This window comes from Cylas formicarius, unplaced genomic scaffold (assembly GCF_029955315.1).
Source record: "Cylas formicarius isolate icCylForm1 unplaced genomic scaffold, icCylForm1.1 PGA_scaffold_6__28_contigs__length_40554024, whole genome shotgun sequence".
Lineage (NCBI taxonomy): Eukaryota > Metazoa > Arthropoda > Insecta > Coleoptera > Brentidae > Cylas > Cylas formicarius.
Genome location: NW_026844347.1, coordinates 38,188,281 through 38,201,757, shown reverse-complemented (window position 1 = coordinate 38,201,757; position 13,477 = coordinate 38,188,281). Strand labels below are relative to the sequence as shown.

At 36.7% G+C, this 13,477-nt stretch overlaps 2 protein-coding genes across 9 annotated transcripts in view; both read right to left on the bottom strand.

Annotated features, from left to right (window-relative positions):
- Positions 1-707: 707 nt before the first annotated feature.
- LOC132703334 (eukaryotic translation initiation factor 3 subunit G-like) lies at positions 708-1,719 on the bottom strand. The gene is made up of 2 exons (XM_060672519.1): positions 1,296-1,719; positions 708-1,242 (listed from the first exon to the last, which is right to left on the bottom strand). Exons 1-2 carry the CDS (start codon positions 1,645-1,647, stop codon positions 755-757), a joined length of 840 nt encoding a protein of 279 aa, XP_060528502.1. The 5' UTR covers positions 1,648-1,719; the 3' UTR covers positions 708-754.
- A 2,890-nt stretch (positions 1,720-4,609) lies between these two features.
- The window catches only part of LOC132704130 (actin-binding LIM protein 3), a 52,631-nt gene continuing 43,763 nt past the window's right edge, over positions 4,610-13,477 (bottom strand). For 5 of the 8 annotated variants that reach the window (XM_060673935.1, XM_060673930.1, XM_060673931.1 and 2 more), the window contains 5 exons: positions 9,786-9,883; positions 8,131-8,206; positions 6,694-6,734; positions 5,712-5,909; positions 4,610-4,735 (listed from right to left, as the gene is read on the bottom strand). In XM_060673935.1, coding sequence (XP_060529918.1) covers positions 4,622-4,735; positions 5,712-5,909; positions 6,694-6,734; positions 8,131-8,206; positions 9,786-9,883 — 527 coding nt within the window. In that variant the 3' untranslated portion in view covers positions 4,610-4,621. Of the gene's footprint in view, positions 4,736-5,711; positions 5,910-6,693; positions 6,735-8,130; positions 8,207-9,785; positions 9,884-11,125; positions 11,206-13,477 lie in introns of all 8 variants that reach the window. The other 3 variants (XM_060673933.1, XM_060673932.1, XM_060673936.1) reach the window with 3 other exon arrangements.

Below are 13,477 nucleotides of genomic sequence, written 5' to 3'. Positions count from 1 at the left end.
CGCTTCATAAGGAAATTCGGCCAGGTTACAACCAAGTTATAACTTATAAACAAATTTTTATTTAACGATTACAACACCCAAGATACCCGGTGGGAATCGAACCCACAACTTCCGGTAAGTTGAGTTGGCAGGTCTAACGCTTCACCAACCGACTTATTAACGTTTAATATGTAATAATCGGAGAAAATCTTCTTTTTTGCTTTTCAGAGAAGTAAAGTTTACTATGGCCATTCGCCCATTATCTACGTCTGTAGGAATTCTTGGCCACATATTAACATATAAAAAAGAAACTGTTACCAACATTTCTTCTCAGCTTGCAAAAAATTACTTTGACCACTAGCAAAATCAGCGAACGTACTTTTTTTTTGACAAAATGCATGACGTTATTACAAATGTTTAAATCGGCTCTCTATCAAGCACATATTGTTAATTATCTCTTCTCTCCTTTTTGTCAACTTAACAAGAGAAAATAACCAAATAATTGTTTACTTCTAGGCAATTAAAATGCAGTCAAGAAGTCTTATATTAATTTTAGATGAATCTTATCTTAAAAATAACCTTTAAATTTGTTTTTTGCTTTGGGAGAAATTTGCCCATGCTCATGCAGGACTCTAAACCCCATATCAGAAACCTTGACAGAACTTATTTGTTCGTAACTACACTTTGATCAAATCAGAATTGCAGGTAACCAAGAATAATCGCAAATAATAAAATTTCCATTTATTAGCTTAAGATGGAACTAAAATCAAAAAAATTAGTTATTCTGTGGCCTGGACCAATCCACACTGAGGATAAGATGATCATAACCGTGGCCATTTAGCCTGTTTATAGCATTGGCTGCATCGTTCTTGAACTTAAAGTGAATATAAGCGAACCCTTTACAGACACCTGTCACTTTATCTTTAGCCACAAACAACTTGTGAATAGGCCCAAATGGTTTAACCAGCTCTTCCAGATCCATTTCCGTGGTTGATCCACTCAAGTTTGCTATGCGAATAGCGGCAAAAGAGTCATCACGTCTACCCATAGTTGAATCTGTTCTTTTCGAAGCCCCTTCCCTTAAACTGGGAGGCACATACTTGGAGCCTGCTTTAGCCGCCTCGCCAGTCGACGTAGTAGCGGCTGGCTTCTTGTCATCTGGTATTTTACCTCCAGCGACCATGGTGTCTTTCCATGGACATTTTGAAGTCCAGTGGTCCCCGCTACACGTGCGACACTTGAACATGGTTTTGTCCAGCATGCCTGTTGAAATATTAGGCACTCTTAACTCGTACACACGATTAAACATTTATTACCTTTGAGTTTGTCGATCCCTTCATCTTCCGGCTTGTTGTCTTCCTCCTTGCTCGTTATGTATTGCATGTACACATCCTCACCCACTATGGTTGAGTGGGGATTGGGTCCGGGTTTATCATTCGCCGCTTCGCCGAACTTCTTCCACGCTTTCCTCATGGCGACTGTCTTTGACACGAGCATCTTCTCGATTTTGTAGGTGCGGACGATCTTAACTTTCTTGTCGTCCTCGTACTTGTACTCTGTGACGATTTTGAGGTTGTTTTCTATCACCTCGGTAGACGGCGGCAACGAGCCGCCTTCCAATTCGACCTCGTCGGCCCAGCTAGATTTAACTTCTTCGGCGATGGGCATATCGCAATTTTCTTCGAAAGTTCACACAACAGAAGGCGATGCTCGAGAACTACGACAAATGCCAACGAAAGCTGTCAATCATAGAATAGCTACTGCCGTCTTTATTACTGCTATTGACCAAGTTTTCCAGGATCATTCGGCCATTTCTTTTGAGAAAGCTCCTAAGGTTAGGTGGCAACTTCAACAAATATTGTTTCATTTGATTTGAGGAAAGAACATTGCAGTTGTATTGAAATAAGCAAATATTTGGTCAGTTTATGTTAATCCCTTGTTGGGTTGATAGAGAAGAGAGGCCATAACTTAAAAATACGTACATGAGAGAGAGTACAACTTCGTTCGCAACAATGGCCAAACATTTAACGCCGTCTGTTATTGGGAGCCAGAACTTCTTGCAAAAGTTATAAAACTTACCAAATCCAACTTTTACTTTGGTTAGTTTTTCTTTAAAACTATTTGTGACCCTGCAACACAGGCAATTTAGTCAGCTTCAGGGTGACTGTCCGAGATAAAGGAAGGGTAAGAAATCATTTAGCTAACTACTATTTCAAAGCGGGCAATATTTCTAGCTACAAATTCAAGTCGGGTTGGATGGAGAGTTACTAAGTAAATCCAATGAAACTTGCAAATTGCCCCAATGGAAAGGACAATCAAATAACGCATGAGATAGACAGGGGTTTAGAGTTAACATGAGATGGAACAAATCCATATTGTAGAACTGTTTTGTGATTAATGTGTGACGAGGATACGCTGTGATGTCAAAAGGGTTAGAGTATTGGAATTTTCTAGGAAAAATGAAACGGGAGGAGTGACAAAAACAACAGTTTTATCATAAAACTCTTTATTTGGGAGAGCAATGCAATTATGTAATATTTGGAATCCGAAGCGACAGGGCACGCCGGCAAATCAACCTCCCGAATAAATAAGAAGAGTTTCCCTCCCTTTATTTCAAGGTGTGTATATAATGTAAGACCACTACTAATAATTACAGCAAAATAAATACACACGAGGTTGTTTTTTGTGGCTGCCTGAAAGGAAACGCAGTTTTAAAAAAGATATAAAAATAGATACGCCTTTTTGTGTGTGTGTTGTGTGTGGGTGTATGAGTTTATGGTTGTAGTTCAATGTGATGGCCGGAAGGAAAACCTTCTCGTCCGGCCTGGTTTGGTTCTGAACGACACTTTTCACGGTAACGAATAAGCACTCCTACTTTTAAGCAAAAATATGTAACACGAATTTTTAACTTCTTCATTATAATATATTATTTAAACCTTTTCGTCTACCTTAACTAACTAGGGATACATTTATGTAACTTAAAAAAAATATTATTTTTTGAATCGCTTACACTTTTGATTCCTTCAAACTTCCGATGACCTGTCACTTTAATAAAATATACGAAATATTCTTTCGGTTACCAACGCAGGGCTCCCACGGAATCTCCTTTAACATAAAATTTCTACCGCAGAATTGGGGTTAACACTTGAAAATGAGGAAAGAAAAAAATGGCCAGTACCATGTTAGAGCATAAAATAAAAAAAATGAAAATGATAGATAAATTCCAGATTCGATAGTTTAGTGTTCGGGCTTTTCCATTAATGGGAGCCCTGCAATGGGAGGCGTTTGACCTACTATCGGTACTATCAACACCATCTATAAATGACAAGCCGTGAAGTGCACAACTTGGCAACGTGCAGTTATTCATGTTAATCTTTGGACGTTTCTACATTATTTTTACTTTAACACAACGTAGAAAACAAAGTCGCGGTGAGTAAACATCTCAGTAAACATTGTGTATAATTTATATAAAAAGTTGCTGCATTCCTGAAAGTACCTCAAAGAATGCGAGTGCCATGAAAAAGCAAATTTTCTTTTCCAAAAGTGGATATCACTAGACGGCATTGGATCCGTTTAATACATATGGACAACTAATTGAAATAACCGATTCACCCATGCTCCGTTTAACTGCACAAACTCGTAAATTCGTTAAGTACTTTCGAACTACTACCTGCATAAGTTGAAAAAAGCCATTATCTATCAGATTTGGGCAGGACACATTTGAACTACCGATTGTGTCGATTACGTGAAGGGTGCGGTGCCCCACATTTTTCCTAATTAACCCGACAAGTTCCAGGGTTGACCCACAAGCAAGAGGAGAAAAAAATTCTAAACGAAGCGCTTTAGAAAATAAAGTGATGAAATGAATAGTCTAGAAATTTTTTAAACAAGGGCGCTTGGAAATGTGGCATTTTAGGGTTAAAGAAGAAAAAGTTTTCTTTTTTTTTTGTTACGATGACTGCGTTGGGGTTATTTTGATGACCAGAAGCTAAATCGATGGTCACAACTGGCTAGATACAAGTTTTCTATTTGGTCGCCAAAGAATATAGACTATAGACTATGTGGATCAGGAAATTTTGCGTCAATTTTGGTTATATTAAAAATGATGCGTGTGCTTCAGAGTCTAACTGCAGTGTTGCCGTTTTAACTTCCCGGCTTATCGAAGACAATATAGGCGGCTTTGATACCATACTACTAAAGTTTACGAATAAAATTCACGCGATGCCAGAGATACTAGAAAAGCAAACGTCGCAGATTACACTAGGTCAAGTACTCTGATACCGTCCGAATGTCGAAACTTAAAACGACTGGCGATCAGCGCCGCTCGCGACTCGCTGCCGAACTATTCACGCTGACGGTAATGCTTAAAAATTATGGCAAAAATATTAAAACACCAAAACAATAACGTAAAAAAAAAACAAAACGAGGAACTAAACCCGGCGGTGGTGAAAGTGTAAGCGAGACGCGAGAAGAATCATAAACTGTCCCGATATTGTCGTCACTTTTCTCGAGTGGCTGCGGCCATGACGAAGCGTGATTACGTTGCGAAAGCTGCGGCATTTGATTTTGACCGAACGCTGCCTATTTATATAAATATATATATATATATATATATATATATATATATATATATATATTTTTTTTAGAAAAGTCTCGCCCTCCGTTTCAGCTCGCTCCTACGCCACTGCGGCAGCCGGTAAAAGTCCGGCCTCGCTATCTGGAATATCGCCTCGAACTCCTGATCGGAAAGATGGCGCTGCAACAAAAACGTCCGATTTATAATACGTCAGGAATGTAAGGGGCGATTGACGTTTAATATCAGTACATGTGACCTACCGACGCGTTCGAGCGTCGCCACCGAACACGATATAAAAACAAACCAAAACTTTCATTTTAAATTAACGGTTTAATTGGAAATTACGTAATTCGCGGTTTGATCTTGTTACTAACTACCGGACTGGCACATCAGTATCTAACGGGTGAACGAAAACGCTTACCTCGAGACTAGGTCGACTGACGTCGGTAAACTACTACTTAATTCATCAACATTTAATTTATCAAATAACTCTCGTATCAGCAAACAATTAAGTGCATTAGTTCATAAGGCCCCGTGTAATTGCATAAACCGGTAAATATGTTAAGTACTTTTGAACTAGTACCTGCATAGGTTGAAAAAAACCATTATTTATCAAATTTGCGTAAGTTATATTTGAACTACCAGGCTTTGCGGTGAAGAAAACGTTCAGCTCGAGACATCAGTAAACTGCATAATGATATATTTGATTTAATTTGACAAATTACTCACAAATGAGCAAACGTTCATAATGCCCCGTGTAATTGCACACACCCGTAAATTTGTTAAGTACTTTTAAATTACTACCTGCATACGTTGAAAAAAAACATCAAATTTGCGCTGGTTATATTTGAACTACCGGGCTTTCGGGCGAAGGACACGCTCACCTTGAGGTTTAATTGATTAACGTCGGTAATCTGCTTAATTCGTGGTTTAATTTTGGTATATTCGATTTAATTTAACAAATTACTCTCAAATGGGCAAATGATTAAGTTATAAATTTATAAATTCAGGTTTATGCCCCGTTTAATGACTAAAACTGGCGATTTTGTTAAGTACTTTTGAACTACTACCTGCATACGTAAAAAAAGTCATTTTCTATCAAATTTGCGTAAGTTACATTTGAACTACCGTTTGGGGGGTGGGAGGGAGCGCTCACCTCGAGATTGAGTCGATCAACGTCGGCCGGCAACCGGTAGTTGGTGATCACCAGCAAGTGGTACGGGTATATTTTGGCGGGCTCGTTGATCAGCATTGTGTGCGCCATGTTGGGCAGCGACCTGCGCACCTGCGAGCCGTAACCCGTCGGGCCGCCCGCGTACCTCCCCACCGCGTACGCAGCACCAAGTTCCGAGTTCTATACACAGAAAAGCAAGAATTAATTGCAAATATAGAACGCTACTAATTAGAATTAATAGCTGACAACTGTTAATGGTAAGTTAATTACAATTTACATTAATTTTTTATAATCGCAAATATTTCAGACTAATTTTATGATTAATTACGGTTAATTGCTATTAACTATAATTAATGATCCTTCGCTTTAAATTCACTACCATTAATTATAAGGCCATCGCCATTATTTCGAATTAATTATAATTATTGATAATTAATTGCGATTAATTATAAATAATTATGATTAATTTGGAATAATTATATAAATTACGGAAAATTATAAATAATTATTGTTAATTACAATTGTGGTGAACTAATGAATTGCGAAAAATTACAATTAATTTTGGTTAATTATAATTATTTTTTATAAATTGTAATTCATTATAAATAATTCCTATTAACGGCAAATAATTTTTAAAGTAAACATTTACACTTAATTATCATAGATCGATAACCATTGCGAATAATTATAATGAAATACAATTGGGCAGGGTTAATAATTGTTAGTTTTGATTAGCGATAATTAATTACCACTAATTATTAATTTACCAGCAATTACTAATAATTATACATAGTTTCAATTTATGCCAATTTGATTATTATTATGTATAAGTTAGTATAATTATAGTTAATTATTAAAAGTTGTGGCTCCATTTTGTTTTTAATTAATATTGCATGGCCGTGGACGCCACAACTTCATCAGACAGGGTTTGATGTTACAGATACGAGAAGCGTTATTTACATACCAGGGCGCGTGTTTCAACATCCGTGATGGATCCCGTGGAAACTGAAGAGAAAAGGATTAAAATAATTTTCGGTAATTACGAAAGAAAACGCCGATAAATATATCACATCATGTCACACGACGAACAAGAGTATTAAACCACAACACAGGGGAGATTCGACAAGTCATTCAATTTCAATTCACTAGCTTGGCAACGCCGCATTCCGTTTGAAATATGTCAGAATCGCGGTAGTCTCGTCTTTGAAATTTGCATTCAATACAGAAGAACAACAACAGAATTATTTTAAAATTATTGAAACATTTTGTAGCAGAAACTAAAAAAAAAAACAGAAATTTGGCATCGCATCGATTCAGCTTGTGGTCTTTAACAATTGAATTAGTAGGTATAATTTTACAAAGACGGGTGGATAAGTATAATTTAAAAAATTGTATACTAAAACACCCCCCTCTACTAAGCGTTAACATTTACCTTTCTGTAAGTTAAGTGAAAATTAGTAATTAGTAAGGCAAGAGTTGACCTTCAGTGTTTGCCGATTAGTTTCCAAGTCAATACCCGCCCGATAGAATGCTCGTATAGTCGCCCCAGAATTACAAGGGAGTAATATCAAATATCGACAGTTTCACTTGCGCTAATAATGCGATTTTATTATACCCACTTTTGAAATTTTTCGAGAAATAAAATGCCGTGCAACGATCGGTCATGCATAGTATGCCGTAGAAAATATGTTTGCTCCCCAAACGTGTCCCACTTCATCCCGGTTCGATGCAAAAAAAAAGCACAATCAATTCAAATGTCTAATACTAACGATGAAAAAAAAATGCCTTTGCGCAATTTTAAGACGCAAATTTTTGGGGACTTTTTGCACTTAAAAATTTCTTTCTTAAAAAAAAGGTGCCTATCGCAAACAAAGTGTACCTGAATCTTATAAAAGGCAGCTGCTTTCATTATTTCTATGGTCAACTTTGTGGCTGATAACCTCAACGAGTCCTTTAGTCGTTATTAAGCTATCATGCAACTTTAAAAAAATTAAAATATACACATAAACAAAATACTACGGTTAGAAAACACACACACAAACTTAAACGAAAACAAAAGAAATGTTGTTCTTCTTCTTTTGTTTCTATGGCACCAAAACTTCACCCAAACTCTAGAAAAAGGTTATGTAAAAGCTTTCTGTGGTCTGTGGCTAAATTGTTTTTTCTGTACATAGAAGTTAACTTAACCCGTACCAGCAGCCGCAGCAGTCAGCTTTTCAAATCTCGTGTTGTTTCTTTGTTTGACGTTTTCTGGTAAACAATTCACACACGCGATTCAAGTAGGGGATAAAGTAAAACATTGATAAAATAAGCGGTGCAAAAAGTCCCCCGATACGTAAAAGCTACGGCGAAAAATGAAAAAAAAAAAAAACGATCGAGCGTGAGCCGAAAAGATACTTACTGTCCGATTTGCCGCAACTGAAGTCGGTACTGTGAGTTTTCGCCCCCATACCGCTAACGCTAAACGAATAGTCACCCTGCGAAATTCGTTTGGGGAAAAGAAAAACACTTCGTTAAAGGCAAGCGTTCGCTTTCGCTACCTGCTACGCGGCGAGGAAGATTACCCAACTGTGAACGTTTCATTCGCGGCAAAAAAAAAATCGAATCTAACCTCACTTTTTTGCGAAAAAGGTGCGGCGGATTAAAAACGCGAGTTGGATACCTCCAGCCTCAATCTGGAAGCTTTTTGCTGTCTGTTAAACGAGTGGCTATACTAGGGAAGCGTATATTTCGATACCACTGTAAAAGGTGGGGATTTTAACTCAACTATAAATATTGATATAAATGTTATTTTAAAATTATAATTAATTATTGCAATGGCGGATTCAGTTTGGGCATGTCCCATAGTGGGTAATAAGGTATTTTTCGACAAAAAAACTTATAGTTAACAATGATCCTAAATTTTAGTGTTCCTGTTTTTTTTATAATCGTCATGTTCCAAAAACTTAATGTTCTTAAGACTTTCAAAATTTTGTTATTTCTCTACGTAACGCAAAACAAAAATAAATTAATAATTATAAAAATAAAGGCCACTAATTGTAAAAATAGTTGAAACCGAGCAATAGGTGTGTGATATTGAATTTGATCGAATTTATTTTTTTTAAGTAAGTGCGGTATTAAAATCCAAAAAAAATGAGTTTATTAGTTTATACACAGCCTGTTTCAAAATTCAATGAAAAAATAAGTCTGCTTTCGAAATTTTTAGAAAAAAATCAGGTTAAAAATCTGATTTTGACAAAACCTGGCAAGCTTGTCTCCATGAGGGCCTTTATTTGGTGTAATTAAAATAAAATTACTCAAAAACGAGAGGATGGTATAATTGCTATTTATAGGTGAAATCGAATACGCCACTGATGTTTTGAAGATTTAATAGAAATATTCGCAAAATTTAGATCTAACTTGAAGCCTAAAATAGACATAGAACATAAATTTTCGTTAACCAAAGGTTTTTTTCGATTATTTACTTTTTACTTTAACTATTATCCTTCCAACTAGAGTAGAATCAAGATACTACCTTGTGGCGAAGTAGAGGAAATGTAAATCTTCAAAAAATCATCCAATTCAATCACCCAATGGGACGCCACTGAAATGAAATATTTCATTTAGAGTAACACGAAATAAAAACCCTTACGATGAAAAAATATTTTTTTCGGTTCTCCGTGATAATGACAGACATAGAAAAGTTTTGGGTTAGGTTAAACATTGGACCACAGAATAGTTAAATCTCGACCAAAAAGTTCCCCAAAGTATAACTACCGACAATTACAGCAACAAAAAACTTCCGCTAGACTATTAAGTTCATCACTAATTTATACTTAAAAAAGAAGAAAACACACACGACAAGCCGCATGCCCCAAATTACAAAAATAATTAAATAAAAGTTTGGAAACGTTTAAATTTCGTGTTTTACCCGCATGCTCGTTGGGAAACCGTATTAAAAAAAAACACGCAAAAAAAAAAACGAATTAATAACGAACACCTAATTTGCATACATTGAAAAAAAAAAATCGCAACCACGAAACGTCGAAGGGTGCGAGGGGAGGGGCAAAAACTTACGGGAATTTGGGGATAACTACCGGCCGACGACGAGAATGTGTGGGATCTAGGCGCTAGCCCGTAGCCGGGTTTGGGCACGTGCCTCAAAGCGCTCACCACTGTGAAACCGGAATAATTGTAGTAATAATAATGATATAAAAGACAAGGCCGTGACCATTATGGCCCGCGTTCTTGGTTGATATCTCGCAAAGTTCACTTCTTCCGGTTTTGGGTGGAAGCGAAACAAAATTATCATTGAAAATTTAAACCACCAAAGCACAGTTCAGAATTTTCGACTTAAGCCTGTCATTCAAAGCATATAAATACTTTATCTCCAACTTAACATTTTGCAGGAAAAACCACAAATTTTATCAATTTCAGTGACCTTCACAACTTCCAACTGAAATTCCTTAAAAGCTTCGAAGTATTCCATAAAACTGACAACGCTGTCATTGGAAGCCAATGTAAAGCCACCAATGCACAGGCACAGTTCGAGTGGCCTTGGTAAATTGCAACTGAGATTCGTATTTTATCTCTCATCAATGTTTTGCCAGAAAAGAAAAAACGAAAAATTTTGAACCACCAAAGCACGTTTTGGTTAGTTGGCTAGCTAAACAGATGGAGTTGCTGTTAATCATTTGCCATTCTAACTGTGGTACTGACATTCAAAATATTTTTTCTACTCCCGTCTGTAAAATACTTCATTACCCACCGATCTAGCGTGCGGGAAGCGTCACTTTACCACGTCAGTTGGAAAATGGTATGAAAGTAAAAAGATGGGCGCCAAGTGAAAATATTGGAGTTTTCTGCGCGAGAACGATATTCCGATTGCTCGAGAAGTATTCGGTTGAGATTTCTGCTGTTGCTTTAGCCATAAAATTGGATTGGTTTCGATAACATCAGCAAAGCAATTTATTTTTTCGGTCTGCCTTAATGCACATCATTTGAAAAATTAGAATGATAGCTAAATCCAATTATCTTCCTCTGGATGCCAAAAGCAAGTCTGCAAGTTTAACGAAGAGTCAAAACAAGGACATCCTCCTGTATTGTCCCATCAAAGCACATAACCTCCAATTGATATTGAGGAAATGTCAATGGTGAAAAAGAAGAAAGTGCTGAGGTAAAATCTTCGTAAGAAAAGTTTCGGACAACCAAGAATCAACCAAGAACCGTTTTAACGTATCGGTAGGTTTCTTTTGCGCACCCGAAACCCTATACTAAACCGAACGGTGTGTTCCGTCCCTACGTCACTTGGACATGTGTGTTTCCGTCGCAACGGTCGGTCGCATCCCGTCCGGTTCGTTCCAACTACTTCGTCGGGGATACCACCGCACCTCGCCCGTCTATCTACGTTTACTTACGTATCCGTTTCTATTCGGCAACGTGCTCGACTTTAATCCGTAACCTGGTCTAGGGACCGCCCTCAACGAAGAAGACACTACTGTACACACGGCCAAAAACAAAAAAAAAAGTGCCAAACAGAACCGTAAAATAAAAAAAATTAAGGCGACTTAGCGAGAGAGAGAGAGAGAGGCATGCAAGTGAAAATGTAGCAGTGCAAAAAATAGGTAACGTTATCCCGAGTTGACTTTGTTATACAGGGCGCTGCAAACTCGACGCCATTTAGTTCGTCAATTTTAATTTGGGATGCATCGCCGGACCACCTCCAAACGAGTGAACATGCAGAGAAACGCGAAATGGGCGGGGCCGATTCGCGTCACGTGACACTATTGCGAATAGAGGCCTCACCCACGACTCGCCCGCCACCCTTGTCACCGGAGGAATTTCAATTTTGGTTAAGTTCAGCCTCTTTAGTCAATTGTCAGGTGTTCAAGAATCGGAAAAAATGCGAGTCAGAGGTACAATACAAAAAAAAATGAAGACAACAGTTTGGATTCACCCCCATGGGCGGCGCCAGCAAAATAAAAACGATCCAACATTTATTGTGCCCAGAAAACTTTTGTGGTTTTACATGTGGTGTGTGGTGTGTGTGGTATGTGGTGGCTAGATATATGTAAAGAACTTAACAAAGTTTTTTTTTTCAAAAATCAGTATTTAGTATCTTTTTTTTTTCAAAGAGACTTCCACAGGTTACACAATTTCCCGAAAATTTGTAAAAATCGATAGGCATATTACCGGCACTATCAAAAATATACGAAAAAGTTCTTTATGATCAAACGTATACCTATATAATGGATAATAGAATAGTACCAAAAAGTCATTGCGGTTTTAAACGAAGTTCGAGTACTGCGAATGCTGTTATAAGTGTCATTGATGATATTGTCCGAGCCACTGACAAAAAACTAATGAGTGCCTTAATATTTTTTGATTTTTCGAAGGCATTCGATACTGTGAACCATGACCTATTGATTTCCAAGCTGAATTCTAAAGAAATTGAAATTTTCTCTGGGGTGCCGCAAGGCTCCATTTTAGGGCCGTTATTTTTTTTTATTTACACGTCTGACATTTTAAAATCTTTACATTTTTGCAAAGTTCAGGCATATGCCGACGATGCTCAATTGTATTGCTGTTTTGATTTTAAGAGTAGCATGGATACAGAGGTATTTATAAATAAAGACGTTTACACAATTAATTAAGTTTTTCGTGCCCATAATGTAAACCTAAACCCATCAAAATCGCATTTAATGATATTTGGAAATAAAAATAAAGTTAAGCTACTTAAACAAAATATTAATAAAATGTTAGATAATATTAAACTTTCAATTTCGATTGATTACAAAGCCAGGACTCAAACTAAACAATAATTATTAATTTTTACATGTAGTGAAGACTTATGATGATGAAGTAATAGCAACATTTATGTATAAATAAAAAATATACTGAACGTATTTTACCAAATATGGTGAATCGTTTTTAATTTGCTGGCAGCCGCTGTATACTATTGTAATATTACATTGTTATATATACAGGATATTTGGTACTTTCGTGGACATATAACCACGCCTTTTTTTATTATATATATTTCGTATTAATATTATTCTATACGCGAATCTTACTGGTTCTGAGATATTTTGAAATTACGTCAAAAGTGACCTGTGTAGTTCAAAATTTATCTACGATTATTCCGACTGAAAGCCTTTGTTACGTGGTTGTTATAGCAGAGGATTTGGTGGTATGTGTTGATATTTTAACCGGAAATATAGCCATTCTGATCAAAAACTATCATTAAAGAATGAAATAAAAGAAGGTGCTGTTTTTGAACACCTCCTAAAATAACTTCAATCGTTAATCATCATTTTTTTGATTTCCATGTCCCTTACACTTACGAACTATTTACGAACGTTAGAGCAAAGAATATATAGGGTGTTCTGTTTCAAAAGAGTACAGTTGATAAACCGTAGATTCAATGCTAATTTAACCGACTTTGTATCTCTACTCACAACAAAATTAATAATAATATGCTATGGTGATGACGCAGTAATTATTTCGGAAAGCGAAGCTCCTATACAAATTCCAACAAATAGCGAAAACCTACAACAAAATAAACCAAATCTCTTACAGTATTTAAAGAACCGAGAAGATGCAAACACTTAATTTAGATCAGCTTGTATAGTATTTTCTTCTTCTTCTTGGTACATTTCGAATCAGCATCGAAAAAAAAAAACTTTTTTTTTGTCTGTCAGTTCTCCGTTCTCTATTTCAGGGTTCTCCGACGATAACTTCCGAACGGTTCGAGCTACATGCTTCAAATT